The sequence below is a fragment of the Vidua macroura genome, chromosome 2 (assembly GCF_024509145.1).
Source record: "Vidua macroura isolate BioBank_ID:100142 chromosome 2, ASM2450914v1, whole genome shotgun sequence".
NCBI lineage: Eukaryota > Metazoa > Chordata > Aves > Passeriformes > Viduidae > Vidua > Vidua macroura.
In genome coordinates this window covers 34905772-34925185 of record NC_071572.1, presented here as the reverse complement: position 1 = coordinate 34925185, position 19414 = coordinate 34905772, and the positions used below count along the sequence as shown (strand labels likewise).

Below are 19414 nucleotides of genomic sequence, written 5' to 3'. Positions count from 1 at the left end.
GCCTGTAGCTGTCACAGCTGTGGCAGCAAGAGTCTCTGCGCCCCAACCCCGGCGGCCTCACCGGGCGGGCTGTCACGCCGCTACCGCCTCTCCCCTCGCTGCTGCGTCGCGCACGCCGCCCCTCTCCGTCTCCCCCTACCCAGCTGCTCGGGCGTCCCGGCGGGGGCTGAGCCGCCGCGTTGTTGCCGCTGCCGCCGCCGCCGAGGCCGGTCCGCCCGCCGCCGCCCCTTCCCTTCCCTTCCCCCGCCACCGCACATGCCCAGAAGGGCGGGAGCCGCGGCGAGCCCGAGAGCTGCTGTGACAGCGGCGGCGCTTTCCCTTCCGTGGGTGGGTGGGAGCCGCACCGCGCCCCCCGGCCCGGCCCGGCGGAAACACTGCGCCGGCCGCCTGTTCGCCCAGTGTCTTGCCCGCCGCTCCCCGAGCCCGCTGCCGCCGCGGGGCGGGAGGCGGCCATGTCGCTATTGTCTGCGCTGGTGCCCTTGCTCCGGGTGTACTGCATCGGCCTTCGCGTCATCCTGCACCAGCTGCGCCGCCGCTTCCAGCCGCGGTGCGCCCCGGCCTCAGGTGAGCACCGCAGCCAGCGCCGCGGGGCGGGGCGGCTCCGGGCCGGGGGGCGGCAGCCCCCGCCGCGGAGAGGGGAAAGTTTGCCGCGCCTCCCCCCACCCACCACGGGCAGGCGGCAGTTTGGGGCCCTGGGGCCGAGACCGCGCGGCCCAGCCGGGAGCGGCTGGACAGGGAAGGGAAAGAGAGAACAGGGCAGAGCAGCCGCGACCTTGGCTATAGCGTGGGGTGCCCGGGCCGTGCCGCATCCCCCGAAGCGGGGCAGGGGCTGAGGCACCGCGGCGGCCCCGGCACGGGCGCCGCCGCCCGACTCCTCCCCTACTCCCCTTCGGCGGCCGAGCAGGACCCGCCGAGCTGCCCGAAGGCAGCGGCCCCGGGGGGGCTGCGACTGGCGGGCCGCCCTCCCCGCCCCCGCCGCACCCCACCCTCGCTGCCGGCGCCAGGCCCCGGCCCCACCGCCCCGTCCGGCCCCCGGGCCGCGGCCGCCCCGGACGCGGGGCGGGGCAGGGGGACGGGCCCGGGACGGGCGCCTGGCTGCACGCCGGCCTGACTTGTGGCCTCGGGTGGCGGTGTGGGGGTTCCGTGGTCCGGGGGTCCCCGCTTCTCTTCTTCCTATCTTTGGCTCTCTGACAGTGTCTCCTGAGACCTCAGCTCAGAGCCGCGCGGGCCTTCCCTCCCTCAACCCAGGTAGGTGCTTAGAAGGCGGGTAGCGGCGGGCAGCCTCCTCCGGCCCCGGCTCTCCTGCCCCCTGTGCCCCCACCCCACCGGGGCGGCCGGGACCACCGCTTTCGGCTTCCCTGTCTCGGCTGCTCCAGGAGCTGAACGTACCTGTGATCCAAAAGCTTAGTATTTGATATTGGCTGACACTCGCTGACAGCTTTTAAACTGACAAGTGAGTGACACTTGTAGGTTTTTTCTAAGGGACTTCAGGTTAGTCGTTTGTTTAAGAAGTTAGGTTTTTGCACTTTTCTGATTTGCATCAACAGCGTGTTAAATTCTGACTTAGGGGAAACTTTGAGTTTATCAGAAAAAAACAAAATGCTTCTAAGTTTATAAACTTAGAGCAAGCTATGAGTTCGGGCAAATGTGTAGGTTATCATCAGAGCTGACCATACAGCTGCATTGAAGTCAATGCCTTGTAACTTTCTTTCCTTATCAGCAAGTGAGGCTTTGTGGCCCTGTTGATAGTTTTAACCAGAGGAACAGTAAAAAATGTAATTTAGAGAGGGCCTAGTGTTTCAGTAAGAAATTCGGGCAGCTGAGGATATTGGTATAGACAGTATCTGAAGTACTGGGAAGGAGATGGAACAAGTACACCGCACCATAGGAGCCTATTTGTTCATCTTTTCACACATTGCATCCTTGGGTAGTGTTTTATGTACTTTTTATCCATTCCTGATTCTTCTGCTGGGATTCCCTTCCTCATTCTCAAAAGGCAGCAGTGAAACCGTCAAACAAATGAGAAGACGCTGGTGACACAAAAAGGGCAGATGTGCATATGGTTTGAAGTAATCTGAGCATTTTTCTAGCATTAGTGTTTCTTGGCAGAGGAAATTTGCGTATTTTGCCTAGGGTGTGTAACACTTTCCAAATCTTTTTTTGAACCACAGAGAAACAGCATGACGAAAATGTGACCCAGTGTTTTGTTGCACTCTGCTCTTTGCTGCTATTGAAAAAAAAAGCGTTGAATTTGGAAATGCCAAAGCAAGGCAATGAAGATCCAATCTAGGAAATGTCACTTACCTAAGTGGGACCAAGGCAGATTTGACAGATGTGAAAAGTTTTCTTTGAGCCCTAACTTGTGATGGTTTTTTTCCAAGAACAAGTGGTTTCCTCCTCAGCTAGTTGTTTGCACGCAGTTCCCTCTTGGCAGTTACCTGCTGCCTTGCTTTCACTCACTGTGTCCAGCCATTGCTTAAAGAAGTGATTCACCTTAACAACTGGAACCTTTTTACCCAGATGAGCCTTGTTTCCATAATAACTTCAAAATAGTGATGTCAGTGTAACAAAAAGCAAAAGTGTTGTTAGAACAAGCTTGGATCAGTAAACTACAGTTCCTGTAAGAAAACCCTGAGTACCTTTTTCAGATGGTAGTCTAGAAAGGTCTGTATGTTTAAAATTTTCTGTATCTTTTCTAAGGGGTGTCCATTACTCTCACAAGTACAGGCATTTTATTGTCAGGATGCCTTCGTTGGGAGAGCTTGGAATCGCAAAGGGGAGCTGGGAAGGACAGGACCGGGAGGCATTCCTCTGATCCTGTCTTCCTTGGTCCCAGTTTCCATATCAGAGTTCCCACTCTCTTGTGCAGCAGTACTGCCGATCTTGCTTGGAAGATTTAAAAGAGAGAGATGTCTGCTGGCTTGTCCTTTAGCTCTGTGGATGAGTGAAAAGTTCTGGTCTCAGTACAGCCCTTCTGCCTCTGAATTTTCCAAGAAAAGGTTGCTTTCTTATCCTTGTTGTGAAGGATTTTAATCCAAGTAAACAAAACTAGTTTCACTTTTATTTTTCCTTACCCTAATTTAAGAGTTGTGTGGTCTTGGCACATGTGCTTTTAAAAGTGACCCCTGTGTTCTTTTACATCCTACTGGAGTTCATCCGATTTTTATAGATGGAATTCAAGTCATTTTTTGGGGAAAGAGTTTGAGCTCTGAAATCTAGGTTCAGTGCAAAAATCTGGTAATTGTTTTGAGTTGAAAACTGAAAAAATAATAACATTCTCTATTCAAGTGATTGCCCCCCACCTCTACACTGAGTAGGGAAGTTGACCTGAAATTCTGATCTTGTAGCTCAGAGAAGGAAAATATAGAGCTGAGACTACAAACATGTTGTGCAGTCAGCAATTGCTTTGCTAACTAAAATCAACATAGAGGAAAGTGCAGAAATAAAGGGGAACTTAAGTTAAACTTAAAAATACTTCTCCAAGTACTAACTGCATAAACAGTATAACTGCTAATATGTAGTTTTAGTGTTCAGTGATTTAAACTATTAATAATTTTCTTACAAACTACTGCTTGGACTTCTTTACAGTGCTTAATCTTAATTAATTGGAGGGAGGAAAAAAGCCCTGCATGACTAAAGTTCTTGATTAAAACAGCTTTTTAAAAACACAAAATCTAATCAGTGGATTGATAAAAGAGAAACCAATATTAATGGTGACACCAGGATATTACCAGTGGAAATGTGATCACCAAAAGTCATCCTACTGATAAGAAAAATGGTTCATATAATTAAAAGTTTCTCAAGGAATTTATTTGGCATCTTTCTCCTGCGTTTTTTTCTTCTACGGTACATATTTCATTGAAATTTAGTAGGGGAAACCTAAATCTTGAGCATTACATAGTAGTTTTGAAGTCTTTGTAGATAAATTTGGAACCTGTAATGTGTAGAAAACTGTATCTGAAGAATGTGGTTATGTGGAATAAGTTAAGGAGACCTTAAAGGTGACTCCTATTCTTAAAAATGATTGAAATTTCATACATTTTTTAAGTTTCCTCAGTTTTTACTTACTCAGTATCTACATTTGTATCAAGTTTGTTTACAGTTAATTGTGAAATATTAATTTAGGATCATGTATCTCTTAATTTTGATTCATATTCTGAGGTCTCTTACTTTATAAGAGTAAAGTCTGGTGGGAGCCTGAGCACTTCCTGCTCAAAGCTGTGTGAGCTGCAGATTGTAAATCATCCAGAGGTGGGTAGAGAAATGACCAGGTAGAAAGGATTGATGGCAGGCAAAAATGCAGTTACATCAAGCAGTTAAACCCTCTCCCCACGCATGCCCCTAAAAGAGTCATTAAGTTAGTTTCAGAATGAGGAATCACTTGCTTTATGGATGCCCCTCTGGTAACTGAGGCAAAGGTTGTGGGACAAGGATACCCACAGGGTGCCATTGCTGTGCATGCACAGAGAGGCAGAGCTAAGGTTGCAGGGTGTCTGCACACCCCACATTTCCTCACATCCCTGTGCTTGGTTTCACAATCCAAGTGACTGTAGTGCAGGTTTTGAACCAATTTTCTTTGCCAGTGGGGAAACCGAGCCCTGCCTGCAAGGGTAGCACAGCTGCTTTCACTAGCCATCATGACACAAGCTGTCACTAGCATTTATATTTTGGCCCAAGGCCTGCCCTGGAGAGGGAAGTCATGTGCTTGTGTTAGGAGAATGAGACAGGGAGTCTGAGAGGTGTGAGGAGACAGTACAGCCTGCCCCAAGAGCAGCAGGGATGAGGAGCTAGGGCCAGAAAGTCTGGACTCTTCCGCCTCCTGTGGCAGCAGAGTTCGCTACAAAGCCAGCAGAGGATCCTCTCTGCAAGCTCTTAGAAGCCTCAGTCCCGGTACTGGCTGGTGGTGTTGGCCAGCTGTGTGGAGAAGGCAAGGGAAAGAAGCAGCTGCTGCTCCAAAGGTGCTCTCCTGTGGGTGGGAATTCAGGATTGCTGTTGTTTTTGCCAGGACTAGACTGAGCACTGTTTTTCTGAAAGTGGAGAAGTTTACCTCTTCCTGGAGTAAAATGAGAGGTACGGGGTTTGGGTTTGTGTTCGTAATGCTAGTTACGCTGTATAACACTCGATGAGAGGCAGGCATGATGAGCAGTTTATATTTGAGCTGTTACTAAAGGCTGTATTATACTGGCATATCCTTAGCTGTGACAGTGCTACTCTGGGCCACTATTGCCAAGTGCCTGATACATCACAAAGTGAAGGCAAAGCTGTAACATACGTAAGAATGAAGAGTGGGGTGAGTCTGTAACACTCATACTCTGAAATAACTTCTAGTTTGTAAGTTGGTGATGAACTTTTTATGATCCAAGGTGTGTCATACTAATTTCAAACATTAAAGATGCATCAACTCTTTTATTTCAGCGCCTTTCTCCTTTCTTTCAGGAATTGCCAGGTAACTGCAGGGAAAACTGTAAGACTTAATGAAATGCCATGAGCCTCTGTGCTTCCTTGAGACACCATGTCATGGATTGAAACAGAAGAATCTCAAAGCTATGATAATATATATCAATATGATATGACAGTGCACTATCTGATGGCATGGCAGGGTTACCTCATTACACATTACACCACTTGGTCTTTCAAAATGATTGGTTTTTGTGGGATTGCATACCTTGGTGCTGTTGATATGCACATGTTTGGAATTAGGCAGCATTACCATGTTGAATCAATAGTTTATCCTGGCAACTTAAAGGCACTGAATGAATCACAGTACAAGGCATGCTAGTAGGCAGAACTTTGCCCCTCCCTCAGGAAAAAATGCAAAGTGTCTACACCCAGAAGTAAATCTTCAGAACAAATCCAATAAATTGCTTGCCCTGCATCTCTCATTCTGCTTCTCAACAAACAGCTGTGTTTAGATAAGCGTGTTTAGTATCGGTTAACCTGTCTTTGGTTTTCCATTCAAGACATTCAGAAAATGTTGCGAAATACCAGCTGTAGTTCAGAGAGAAAACTGTCTTTTCTTGTGAATGTTCTCCAACAGCAGAAAGCACCTCAGCGAAGCTTGCACACAGACTTAGTTTTTTTTTTAAAATATTCCCTTGCAGCAATGTGAAAAAGTCAGATTGTTTCTTCCTGCCCTAAACAGCCAGTCTTACCACCTGAGGATTTCTAGGCTTGGGCACAGGTGCAGCTCCTGAGCAGCAGAGAAGTAGCAATGCCATTGTTTTCAGTCTGATGCTCCTTATGTTCTCCTGTTCTCTTTCTCTGGATTTTTGTGAAGGAAGCTGCATCTGTGTCTAACTAATGTCTTCCTTCTCCTTCCCAGTGCTTCTTGTTGTCACCGTGGTGTGGAAGAAATAGAGACGTGTCAGTGCAATTGTGCTGTTCTGTGACTTGGCTTTTTGGTGTAGTGAGATCAGCTCTGGTGGGTGCCAGCTGCCAGCACTGTTCACAGAGGCACTGTAAGCCTCAAGTAGCACTTGCATGTGACTGCGCAAGAAGCGTTTTCCTGTGCAGATACAAGGTACAGATTGTTAAGTCTTGCCTTATCACCACACTCATCTCAAGTGTCATCCCCTCCCAACTCCTGTAGCCTTTTGAAGAAAATGCTGCAAAATTATTTTCCAGCTGATGTGGATAGTAACAATTATTAGTGCTTCCCTGTCTGCTTTTCCTGTGATTATAATGTACTGTTATTCCAGGAGCCACAAATGTGAACTGGTACTTTAGGAGATGACTTTGATTTCAGAAAGAGAAGGACAGGAAAGGTGTCAGACATGTATTGTTGATCTGCATGTAGGTTCAAACTCCTTTTCCTTTTATTTCAGTCACAAAACATCTTTACATTTGAGAGGAGCAGATTATTGCCATAATTTGCATCACAGATTTTTTTTTTTTTTAAAGCAAAATCTGGAAGAGTTAGATCAAGCTTACAAAACTTCTTTCAAAATAAACAAACAAGAAAACCTTTGCTCCTTCAGTATCAGGTTTCAGTTGAAATAAATGTTAACAGCAAAGTTCAGTAATTCTTTGGCAAGAGGATGTTGGTCTAGTTCAAACTTAAGATGCAGGAAAATACTATAGCAGATGACCAATTCTTGTGACAGTAATTTATCAAGTCTATGGTGGTACTTATGGTTTCTCTACCCAAAATTATGAAATTCCAGAAAAAAATATTTACTCAGGTCTTCTAGCTCAGTTTCACAGTAGAATGGGATATATTAAAACCCCTTTTAATTTTTGACAATACAGTGGGCTTCTTATAGGTCATATTTCCTATAAATTTCGTCTTTAAATTCACAAATGTAATTAGTGAGTAGGTTTCTTGATGCATTCACAGAAATGCTGATTTCACGTAGTTGAGTGTGGTCAAACTTGTGCTTTCTCATTGTATCTTTATCTTACTGCCTTTATCAGGTACTCATTAATGAGTGAAGGATCAAAAGGTGGGACGGTGGCCAAGAAGCAATGGAGAATAAAAGTTTAGAAGGTTCCCCATCAGACCTAAAGTTAGTGGCTCATCCGAGAGCAAAGAGTAAAGTGTGGAAGTACTTTGGGTTTGATACCAATGCAGAAGGATGCATATTACAGTGGAAGAAGATCTACTGCCGTATTTGCATGGCCCAGATTGCCTATTCAGGGAACACGTCCAACCTTTCCTACCACCTTGAGAAAAATCATCCTGATGAATTCTGTGAGTTTGTGAAAAGTAACACTGAGCAAATGAGGGAAGCCTTTGCCACAGCATTTTCAAAAATCAAACCGGAGTCATCGCAGCAGGTTGTTCAAGATAGCCTCATCATGAAGACCTACCAGAACTATGAAAACAAAAAACATCAGGAACTGACATCTGCAGTCATCAGCTTAATTTGCGAGGGCATGTATCCAGCCTCCATTGTCGATGAACCTACCTTCAAGGCCCTCTTGAGAACAGCAGACCCCAGGTATGAACTTCCAAGCCGGAAGTACTTCTGTACAAAAGCAATTCCTGAAAAGTACAGTGCTATTAGAGAAATTGTGCTGAAAGAGCTCACTGAGGTTCTGTGGTGTGGCATATCCACAGACATGTGGAGGAGCGAAAACCAGAACAGGTCGTATGTAACTGTGGCAGTTCATTTTCTCAGCAGCAGTCCTGCCAACTGCCTGGCTGTGAACTCGCGGTGTTTGAAAACATTCGAAGTACCGGAGGATAACACTGCAGAGACCATTACACGAGTCCTTTATGAAACATTCATTGAGTGGGGGATCAATACAAAAGTCTTTGGTGCTACAACAGATTACAGTAAAGACATTGTAAAAGCTTGCTCTCTCTTAGATATTCCCGTACAGATGCCTTGTTTGGGGCACACTTTTAATGCAGGAATACAACAAGCTTTTCAGCTCCCCAAACTGTGCAACCTTCTTGCCAGGTGCCGAAAACTGGTGGAGTATTTTCAGCAGTCTACGGTCGCAATGTACATGCTGAGCGAAAAGCAGAAGCAGCAGAATATTCTCCACTGCATGCTGGTAAGTGACCGTGTTTCCTGGTGGGGAAGCACGCTCGCTATGCTGCAGCGCCTCAAGGAGCAGCAGTTTGTCATTGCGGCTGTTCTCGTGGAGGACAGCAACAACCACCACCTCATGCTGGAATCCAGTGAGTGGAATACAATCGAAGGGCTGGTGGAGCTGCTCCAGCCTTTCAAGCAGGTTGCAGAGATGATGTCTGCTTCAAAGTACCCGACGATAAGTATGGTGAAGCCACTTCTCCACATGCTTCTGAATACCACTCTGAACATCAAAGAGAATGATTTGAAAGAAATCAGCATGGCAAAGGAGGTGATTGCTAAAGAGTTGTCAACCACCTACCAGCACACACCTGAGATAGACATGTTTCTCAATGTTGCAACTTTCTTGGATCCCCGCTACAAAAAACTGCCTTTTCTTTCAGCCTTTGAGAGGCAGCAGGTGGAAAACAGAGTGGTGGAAGAAGCAAAAAGCCTGCTGGAGAAAGTAAAAGAAAATAGTTTTAGAACTGAGGAGAAATTCTTCACTGTTTCAGAAGAGCCCCCTATGAAAAAAATCATCATCTCCTCTACTCCTCCTCCTACCAGTGTCATCAACAACATGCTCGCAGAGATCTTTTGCCAAACAGGAGGCGTGGAAGACCAGGAGGAATGGCATGCTCAAATCGTTGAGGAGTTGAGCAACTTCAAGTCACAAAAGGTCCTCGGTTTGAATGAAGACCCGTTGAAGTGGTGGTCTGACAGACTAGCACTGTTTCCAGTTTTACCAAAGGTTCTTCAAAAATACTGGTGTATTCTGGCCACAAGGGTCTTCCCTGAACGCCTTTTTGGTTCTTCTGCTAATGTTGTGAGTGCGAAGAGAAACCGGTTAGCCCCGGCTCACGTGGATGAGCAGATCTTTTTGTATGAAAACAGTCGCAATGGGTCTGAGGCAGAACCGGAGGATGAAGATGAAGGAGAGTGGGGTTTGGAACAGGAACAGATTTTTAATTTAAATGACTCAGTAAACATAAACAACAGTTTCTTTAATATTCGAGACAGTGGGTTTGTTTAACAGGACTGCTGCGGTACATTTAATGACAAAGAAAAGAGGTATTTGTCTTAAGTTACCAAAAATTCTTCTGTTTTATGCTATGAATGCTGTAAATATTGAACAGTTGTAACAAACTTGATTTAGCTTCCATTGTCTGTGTTTTTCCCACTTAAAACATGAATGACTTGTGATCAAACAGCACTGAAATGAATGAGGAAATAAATTCTACAAAGACCATGATTTGTGACTGTGGCCCAGATTTCAGAAAGCACTTATCCATGTGCTTCCTTTCCACTTGTTTCAGTGGGAGACAAACACATGCTTATGTGCTTTCTATCATAAAATTATTTTCCTGAGTTAGGACCTTGAGGAAGTTTTTTTAAGTTTATGCCTCCATTTGTAAATCCTGTGTGACTCAGGATGCTAGCTTTAAATTTTGGATTTTAAAATGTTTTTAAAATCCATAGATCTGAGCAGTGAATATTTTTAGAATATATTGTTGCTATGGAATGAAAAAAGATCTTGAGCCTGATTTTCACTACCTCATGTCTTAGGTCTGGTCTATGCTAGTAAAGTTCAGCCGGTATAATTATGTTGGTTAGGGAACTGATGTGTTATTATTTTAACTGATACTGTGCTGGCATAGGCTGTAGTGTGGATGCATTTATACCAGGATAATTTATTTTCCTTTCCACTGCAATGTAAATGGTATAAACACTTAAACTGGTATTGCTGTGTCCACATTAGTCCAGTTTTACCATTTAACTGCAGCTAAATGGCAAAATTATTTTTTTGTTTGTTTTGCTTTGTGTCTAAGCAAGACCTGATTGTAGTCTCTTGTGCTTTTGCAAAGTGGGCACCAAGTGTGGGTTCGAGGCAGTGTTGTGTTACCTTCGCCTTGTGCCGATGCCATGGCTGATGCCGCATGGTGTGTAGCAGGCAAGGCAGCAGCCCTTTGGTAAGGGAGGGAGGGAGAGAGAGAAGGAGAGGGCAGGGAGATGTCTACAGGCCACGAGTCTAACGGTTTGTCTATGCTAGAAAATCCTTAACCTCTTCATTTAATGGGGACTTTGCCCAGGGGAGCTAGAAAATTTTGTTGGCAAGAAAAGCAAAATAAAAAGCTTTAATATTATGTAAATATATTTAAAAGAAGGGGACCCCTCAATTTCCTCACATATACTTAGTGAATCTTTAAAATTGTTTTTTGTTATGTTAGCACTTAAAAACTTTTTTCACCTGTCTCTTTAATTCAGTTTGTAGAGTGGACTTCAGTCCTGTTCAGTCTAATGTTTGAGTACTGTTTTCGATGAGTTGTGTATTGTAGCTACTCCCTTTGTGTCTCCAAGCATAAGTGTTTTAAACCCTTTTGAGAACTTGACAAACAAGAAAAAAGAAAGGAAACCAACCTGAGGACCCCCCCCCACCCCCATCTCTTATGAAATACTGCAGGTCATAAACGGGATCAGAGTTCACGCTAGACACAATGGATGCACCAGCTTTTTTTCCTGAGGTGCAGTGGAGGACTCCTAGCATTTTCCACTTACAGTCAAAGTTTGCTTGGGGTTTTATTTCTGTGTCTCACCCCCCCCACCTTGGTGTTAGTCTACAACTATGTTGAGCAGTATCTGTCTTGTTACTTTCCGGACAAAGAAAGTTGGGGTTTTTTCATCACGATGGCACCCATGGACATTGGTTGTAAAAAGAGCACAGACAGCAGGAACATACAATAATGGGAATGGTTATGGAATTGAATCTATTTCCAAATGGTTTGTTTATGGTTTGGTTTAATAGATTTTGGAAGTTTGAGGCCTCTGCGTTCTTTGTAGGTGGTGGGAAGGGATGGGTGAGCGAGGAGAAAGGACAGAAGTTAGGCTGAAGGAACAGTGAAGTAAGTAATTGCAACTGCATAAGCAAAAATGTTTAAGCCTGGGAAAAATGCAGTTAGCAAGTGGTGTGGCCTGTGTTTGGCTGTTAGTAAGCCTGGGGTTTTACTTTCCAGCCCCCGAAAAGTGATTTGCACTTGTACAAAGTACATGCACTGTGCATCCTGTCAAATGTTGCTACTCTCCATGTCCACTGAAGAGGTGTATATGTTTGCCCAAGGTGCAAAACACAGGCTTGGTGTAAAATTCCACAAGTATATAGGCTATCTGGGAGGGCAACAAAATCAAATTATGGAAGGGACTGAGATACTTGAGCTCCTGTAACACCCCAGCAGTGCCAGATAGAGCTCTTGGTTTTTGTGGTCATCACTTGCAGCAGCTGTTACCACCACTGCAAGCCCTCCCTCCAGGACCTGCGCAAATGCTGAAGCGTGTGGATCTTGTTTTACATGAGCATAATTTAAAGCTGTGCCCTCACAATCAAGGCAAAGCCCAGAGCACCTTTGGTCTGCACTTGGCCTTCCCCTGTTGGCAGCATTGTGTCCATCTTCATCCTACTAGGGCTGAACATAAACAGTGATGCTTACCAGGAGTTTTACTGAGATCAGTGCAATGCACTACTCTCTTCCTTCCAGCTTCTTTTTATTTTTTGGTATCCAAAATAAAATTGTAGTTGGTTCAATTGACGTGTCTCAGCATTCTTTGAAAAAAAAGGAGAAAAAAAAAAAGAGCGAAACCATTGTTAGTCTTACTCATTGTCTGTGAGATTTTTTTAATTTAATGTTCTAAGCCTGGAATATTGTTAAATAAACCAGAAAAATAAGTTAGTTCCTAGATAATTTGTCTGATGTGTGGTCATATCTGCAGCACTTTATGACTTTGAGCTCTTCCACAGTAGGGGGAGGTTGTATTCTAAGGATTTAAAGCTATGCATTTATTTTCCTTTTGATCCTGTAAGTTATTTTTTAAAAATGCTGTACAAATCTTTTGGATTAAAAAAAATGAGGATAAAAAATGTTGGAAGTTTAGATGGTTTCTCTCACTTAAATACGTGTGGTGTTTTTCATTTATTGACACGATTTTCTGTTGCTTAGTTGGGTGGAGAAGGAAGATTGCAGAGCTATTTTAAATATTGCTACAACTTGAGTTAACCCTCATGTTGCTGCCAAGAGTGGGCCCAGAACAATTTCCCAATAATGCTATTAAGTCAACTTAATGTTTTTGCTTCTTGACAGCTTCTTTGAATCTACAGCCTCTAACGTTTCCTTTTCTCTTCAGTACAGCAGAGACATCTTTTTGGAGGGGCAATAAAGGAATGAACTTCAGCTTTTGAGTACTTTCATGCTGAAAAAGTGAATTTTTGAGCAGGCTGTCAAAGTATGTACTCTGTGTCAAAAGAAGAATTGCCCTTGTCACCAACTAGGTATTGCCAATTCAGGGTTAAAACTCAGTGGGCTAGGTGAGTTTTTTGGGGGTAACAATATAACTGAAGGGAGTTTTGTGTTTCTGACCAACTCTTGCACAAATTTCACCTCCCTCTGTCATCAGGGATTATGTGAAGACAAAGAGAAAATCCTGAACCATACTGAAAAGGCGATTTTTTCCAGCAAACATTGTCTGAAGTGCTTTGGTTTAAAGGAGGGCAATAAAGTTCTGTATTATTTATGGAAAGGGTGTATGTTTTTAAGTTTCTATTGCACCAGTCTGTTAGATTAATTTCAAGCATTTTCTTTAACCAATGTCATGGTGTCCAATTAGCATTACAGGAGCATTTGTAAGGCAGGCAGAAATATTAAAAGCAAAAGAAACACAAATTGGTTATTTGTAATATTTTATGGGACTTCTGAATACTTAAAAATGACATGTAGTTCTTGATTTTCTTCCAGCTTAAAGAGAAGGGGCTGCCTGAGGACATTATTTCTGAAGGAGGGGAAATGCATGTATGTGAACACAGAAGTAGTGTATTTTACACACTCCATGACAACTGGGTAAAGGAAGCTTTATGCTGGAAAAATTACATTTTAGTGTCTGCACACCATCCTCCTTTTCATAGTCTCCATTTCTGAGTGTCCTTCTGAAGATCTCATGATTGTGGTTCTGGTGGTTTCATCTAGTCTAGACTGCCTTTTTAGCTCTGCTGGAAGGACTCTTATGGTCTCTTAAGTTTTGCGTTTTTTTTTTTCCCTTTGGACCAGAGTATGTGGTCTGTCTTGCCTTATCTCCTCGAAAGTAATGTTCTGTTCTCTTTTTAGGGAACATAGGGAAATTGTGGAAGTTGGTTTTGCTTTTTTAGTAACATTTGATGGTGTAGAGGGAATTTGAAGATACAGCTTCATTTTATGTCTGTTTTAAGAGCACATCGGTAAAGCATGCCTTAATATTATTTAAACTGTAATTTCAAAACATCTCTGCAGTTGCAGTTTATAATGCTGTTGTTTTTAAGTACAAAAGAATTTCCTTTAGATTAAACAGCAAAAATCAATTAAATATATTTTTGCTGTTGTTGCAGTGCCCTTTCAGTGCCCCTGCAGTTGAGTTAAAATGCCACAAGGGAGTTGAGTTTAGCATTAAAAAAAATGGAAAAAATGAAAAACTAACCACTGTCTTTGATCTTACCATGTGTTCTAAAAACATAATTGCATTTATATGCTTTTAAAAATTCAAAGGCTGTTGCAGCAACTATTTTCAAATAAGAGTCTCTCAGAACTTGGAATTGTTAAAATATTAATATTTTTGAGCATTTCTGCTGACATTTCCACACACACTGAGTGGTATTGATTTCTCTTGCTGCCAGAAGATCACAGAAGTGATGCTGCCATCTGCAGTGCTTTGAAATGATGATCAGATGTAACTTTTTTTCAGAGGTTTTGAAAAGACTACTACCTGCTGCACACATGTGCTGGTTTCCTTGCATCACTATTACTTATTTCCAGTGATTTGAGTTTGCCAAATCCTCCGTCCTGTCTTCTCTTCCTGCTCATGCCTGGGCAGAATGCTGGGTGGAAGCAGTAGGGAGGCAAACTCCAGCTTCTCTTACAGAGAAACTTCTTTGAGATCAGATACAATTCAGTTTAAAAAGAGCTTAAACTAGGTTCGTATTCCAGTCCATGGGGTCTACAACACATGTGCCATGGTGTGAAAAGGCAGAGCTGGTGCTTCCTCTCCCCACAGTGTTGTACACTGGGACACATGGCTCAATTGGACCAAAATTGCCTGTGAGGGGAATATGCTGGGGAATTGAGCTCGGCACAGCTAAGGAACTACATTCAGAGCCAAAGGCATAATAAGTATGTCAGGGTAGAAATAATTTCTGTGCTGCTTCCCTTAGATAGGGGCTTAAGGTAAATACCATAATAAGATACTGGTTTGTGCTCTAAGCTGAAGCTCTGCCTGGGAAATTTTGTCATTATTCAAATAGTCATGTGTTTAATACTGACATAGGAAAGAGTGTTCTGAGACATTTAAATAAATACTTTATATAGACAGTAAAGCTTCCATTTCTATTTGATAGATATTTTGGGGGTAACATTTAGAGTGGTTTTCCTGGAATAAATGCCATGGTCAGAAGTACACCAAGATTCAGCTATCAGAAGCAGTAGGACAGTCCTGTTTGTAAGTAAGAGACAGGAGGGGATACTTCCATTTGAAATAAGTCAGAAATGCTGTCTTTTTTTAACACTCTTAGGAAGGAGATAATTAAAATGCATCTGTACATGTTTGTGATAGCCTCAGAATTAAGATATATCTGTAGAGAATTAATCCTTTTTTTTTGCTTAGTTCACTGAAAATATGGCTGTATTTGTTCATAGCTGCATGTGCATGGTGTCATGTTCAATAGTGCTTCCCCAAACAATGCAGAATAAGGTTATTTTTAAAAAGGCAGTTTCTTTGATTGCATACAGTATTCTGTCTGTTCATTGTCCCCAGATACTTGCAGTTAGGAATGAAAGATTCATTTTTTATTTCTCCAGTGGATACTGCTATGCTTTTAAATTTGAAACATTTTGTGTATCACTGTGTCTTTACAGACACTGCAATTGAAAGGGTTTCATTCTCCCTTTTTTTCTTTTTGCTTTTTTTGTTTGCTTATTTTCTCATGAGTCATTACAGTGATAGGAATTTGTAGTCATAACAAGGAAGATGTCAAGTCAGCATCAGGAGAGCTCATGCCAGAAACATCCCATCCCATATTGTGAATGTAGTGCTCCAAGGGAAACCTTCATCTTCTCAAATAGGACCTTCTGATGTGTGCGTGTGAGAGAAAAATTAAGTGTTTTGCAAGCAACGCACAGTTATGTGTCATGGGTATTAGTGCAGTTTGGTGTGAGTTTGTGCTCTGGGATGCACTCAGTGGTTTGGCACTAAATAAAAGTTTCTTGAGCACACAGCAGAACTTATATGAACAGAAGGAATTTAATAACAAATGTGGAAAATGCTTTACTTATGGGAACAGATAGGAAGTGTGTCCATCTAGGGAAAACACTGAAATTTTATCAGGAGTCTCCAATTCCTGTCCAAAAATCCTGATAGCATTTAAAAATGCTAAATGACTAATCTTCCTGTAGTCTGACATTTAAGAACGCTGTAAAACATTTGTTTTACACACTTCTTGGTGTTCACATGCTGCTGACAATGAGCTCTGTTAACTTCAAAAAACTTCTGCACTCCCAAATGGCCAGGGAGAAGAAGGGAGATTAAAGCTCTTATTGTGACCTGGCCTCCAGCCTGTGGGAATGTGGGCTGAAGGGACTGTTTCTGGGTGATATTTTGACACATTGATCTACATAGATAAACATTTACATGCAGTCCAAGAACTTGTCACTGATCATAAATCTGTCAGGTCCCAAGGGAGTGAGCACTGTGGTGAGAAAGCCAGTCTTGTGGATGAGTGGAGCATGTATCCTTTTTGTCCCTCATTCTAAGCCCCACTTTATTTCCTGTGCAGGCAGCAAGTACATTGGTGCTGCTCTTTGCTGTGTTATTTGGTGTGTGCTACTTGTATTCCAAGTGTAAGAATAGGAGAATGTAACCTGCATGATTTCAAGCTTAGGTGAATGTAGGCAGAGGTTCACCTGCACTTCAGTTCATGATTTACTGCCTGGTTTGAATGAGCAGTGGGTTGAGGATAATAACGGTGTTTGCCCCGTGGTCTTGAGAATGCGAGATTGGTGTTGCTGCTCAGAGATTCCTGTGTACCTGCTCAGAGAAGTGAAGTGAGAAAAGCACAACCTTGTGTGTGTTGTATCTGAAGGTATGACTCAACGCCCAAGTGGGCCTAAAGTGCTCACATGAACAAGTCCTGCTGTAGTCTTGCAGACAAACCACCTTGTGCGTGCTCTGCCCACACCACCTCACCTCCCCTTCATCAATGTTCACAAAGATTTCACAGTTCTTTTTAGAGAGATAAATTCAGAGATAATACATTAAACTATTTGTCAGTTGTTAAGACCATTGCAATATGCTTTTTGTGCCTTTTTTGGCAATGCATGCTAGAGCTGATGGAAGATAACATTCTTATTTTATCCCAGAGTCGGCTCTTCCCTGCAGTGAGGGGATCAGCTCAGTCCACAAAGTTGATCTGTTGGCTGCACTTCTGCCTTTTCTCTAGGCTGTTTAGGAAGGTTGCTGTGCTCTGCAGAGGGAAAACCAGATTCCTCCAGAGTGTTTTCCCTGTGTTTTTGTGTTGCTGGGGCTGCTTTCTGGTCTGCTTTCTGGTCTGCACATGCCTGAAGGAAGGGATGGGCCATGGCTTTTGCCGTGATTCTGCTTCTTCTCTGAGCTGATTGGCCACCCCTAGAAGAAGATTGTGCAGAAGGTGACACTGCTGGGTGATAAGTTTGCAAACACCAGGAGTACAAAAGGATTTGTTCATTTTATATTTAGGCTAAGATTAAAATGATACAAAATGCAGCCATAAAAGGAGTCTGCAGAGTTTATGCACTAACTCCTTGACTTAGGTGTCTAAATACAGATTTAGGGGCCTGATCTCCAAAAGCAATCCATTTTGCATGCTCTGCCTTCAGACCCTATAAAAATGCTGGCAACACAAGTGTGTCTCTTTTAATATCTTTCAAATAATTATATTTTTGGGTGGACTGTATATGAAATGCAAACCACAAGTTTTTATTTTACATGTGTCCATTTTGTCTTCCATTGTGCTTCAGAGGTTAGTATCTATAGAATTATTCTGTCTAAAAAAGCTACTGGAACACTTCAGGTTGCAAATATAGGTGAGCTTCAGAAGAGAAATATTCTCCCCCATAATTCATAAGCTGGAAGGCTTAAGTATTCTGTTGTTGAAAGAGGCAATTGTAGCTGCATTTTGCCCAAATATGGGAGAATGTGAAGTGTAAATATTTACATTTTAGGTAAAATTCTGAGTAAAAGGCTTAAATGTAAGCACCTCATTTTGTGCCCTTACCTGCCTCATAGCAATATAGAACCAGACCCATGTTTATATTCAAGTTATATAATATGGTTATATTCAAGGGTACAAGTGAAAGCACAACCCTCTTCTACTTAGTCATTATTCTGCTTGTGAGATGTTTCAGTTTCAATGATTTAGTCGTAACAAGCATAAAATCAACACTTCCAGCAGATGTGAATGAGCATTTCTATTGCGTGGATCTTCCTTCCTCAGTAAACAGGAATTTACACTCCTTTGTTAATGTAGAACAGAGGAAAGGAGGCAAATGGGGGTACACTATTAGGTGGAAGGTTGGGTGTTTGCTTTTTGCTCATGCAGCTGAAGCAGTGATGGATGGCAGAGCCAAGTGATGGATTCCATCTGTGCATGAATCTAACGATGGGCAGATGGTATCTTTGCAAAGGATGTATGGTCTTTGTCTTCAAGTCAGCACTCTGCCAAGCAATGTCTAGTTGTGCAAATTCGAGCTTCTGCAGTCTCTTAATGTCTGCAGTTTTGGGGCTATTTGGCCTAAGATGATCTTGTTTAGGTTATAGAGCAAACTCTGCTAGCTGTAGCATCTCTGGTGCTAATGATGAGATGCTGCAACTCAAGAAAAGGAGCTAGAAAATGTAATTGTTCTTTTACATCATAAAAAGAGTGGTTTAACAAAATTTCACTTAGCCATGCTTCAGCTGAAGGCACGGGAGGTTGTAGAAACTCAGTTGAGGAATGTAAAAGCTTTACTGACAGGGCAGTTGGGTGGATTAAGGTCTTGAATCATGTAGGACCTTGTGTGGACTCCACCTGTGAGTCTGCCTGTGTAGGACAAGTTGCACAACCTTGTGCAACAACCTTGTCTTGTTTGGTTTAGATGTGAGTGCTGAAGCAGCCTGCTAACATTTTGCATGGCTGGAAGGGAGGTGGAAGTAATGGACCCCATTATTATTATTTTTAGAGATATTTTTGTAGTAGCTAAGTAATAAGTCAGTTTTCTTGGACCATATAGGTACCACGAATGCTTTACTCGGAGCTCCCTTGCACAGTGCTAGAGTAGTGTTGAAGTTCCATGGGCACTGATGTGTGATTCTTGATACAACTCAGTTGTGGTAAAACTTTTAATGCATTGAACAAATGCATTCTTAGGAAATACTTTGATACTCATGTCACTAAGATTATGTATGCTTTGCCGTACAGACAGGGCAATGATCAAGATTTGTGCAGTTAAGAGTGAAAAATGTGACATATCCGCAGACATATACAGTCCTCTCTTGGTATATGCAGAAACTGTCGCCTGCCAGTTTCAAGCTTTCTATCCTCAAAGTTTCTAAATTACAGATGTCATTACAGACAGTGATTTTGGGTTTGTGGCTTTGTCATACTGTACAAATTACTGCATTAAAGCTGCAGATGTAGTGGAATAAAACAAGATTCAAATGGGCATATTGCCAGTAAGGAAAGAAAATGTTTGAGAGCTGCAGTTCCCAAAGCAGATAACCAAAAAACCAAGGAAGGTTTCACATCAGGATTACTTTTAAGAAAAAAGGAAGTGACATAGTTTTGTAATAAAATAATGACATTTGTTATCATTTCA

At 42.8% G+C, this 19414-nt stretch overlaps 2 protein-coding genes across 4 annotated transcripts in view; both read left to right on the top strand.

Moving 5' to 3' along the window:
• Window positions 1–259: 259 nt before the first annotated feature.
• DHRSX (dehydrogenase/reductase X-linked) overlaps window positions 260–19414 on the top strand; it is a 161748-nt gene continuing 142593 nt past the window's right edge. Inside the window, exon 1 of the mRNA XM_053969965.1 lies at window positions 260–564. Coding sequence (XP_053825940.1) covers window positions 453–564 — 112 coding nt within the window. The 5' untranslated portion in view covers window positions 260–452. The remainder of the gene's footprint in view (window positions 565–19414) is intronic.
• ZBED1 (zinc finger BED-type containing 1) lies at window positions 478–9771 on the top strand. 3 transcript variants are annotated; one of them, XM_053969963.1, is made up of 2 exons: window positions 478–564; window positions 7414–9771. In XM_053969963.1, the coding sequence occupies exon 2, from the start codon at window positions 7465–7467 to the stop codon at window positions 9550–9552; it is 2088 nt and encodes a 695-aa protein (XP_053825938.1). In that variant the 5' UTR covers window positions 478–564; window positions 7414–7464; the 3' UTR covers window positions 9553–9771. The 3 variants fall into 3 exon arrangements, with proteins under 3 accessions (XP_053825938.1, XP_053825937.1, XP_053825939.1); XM_053969962.1 differs by lacking the exon at window positions 478–564 and adding an exon at window positions 1126–1248; XM_053969964.1 differs by lacking the exon at window positions 478–564 and adding an exon at window positions 6457–6520.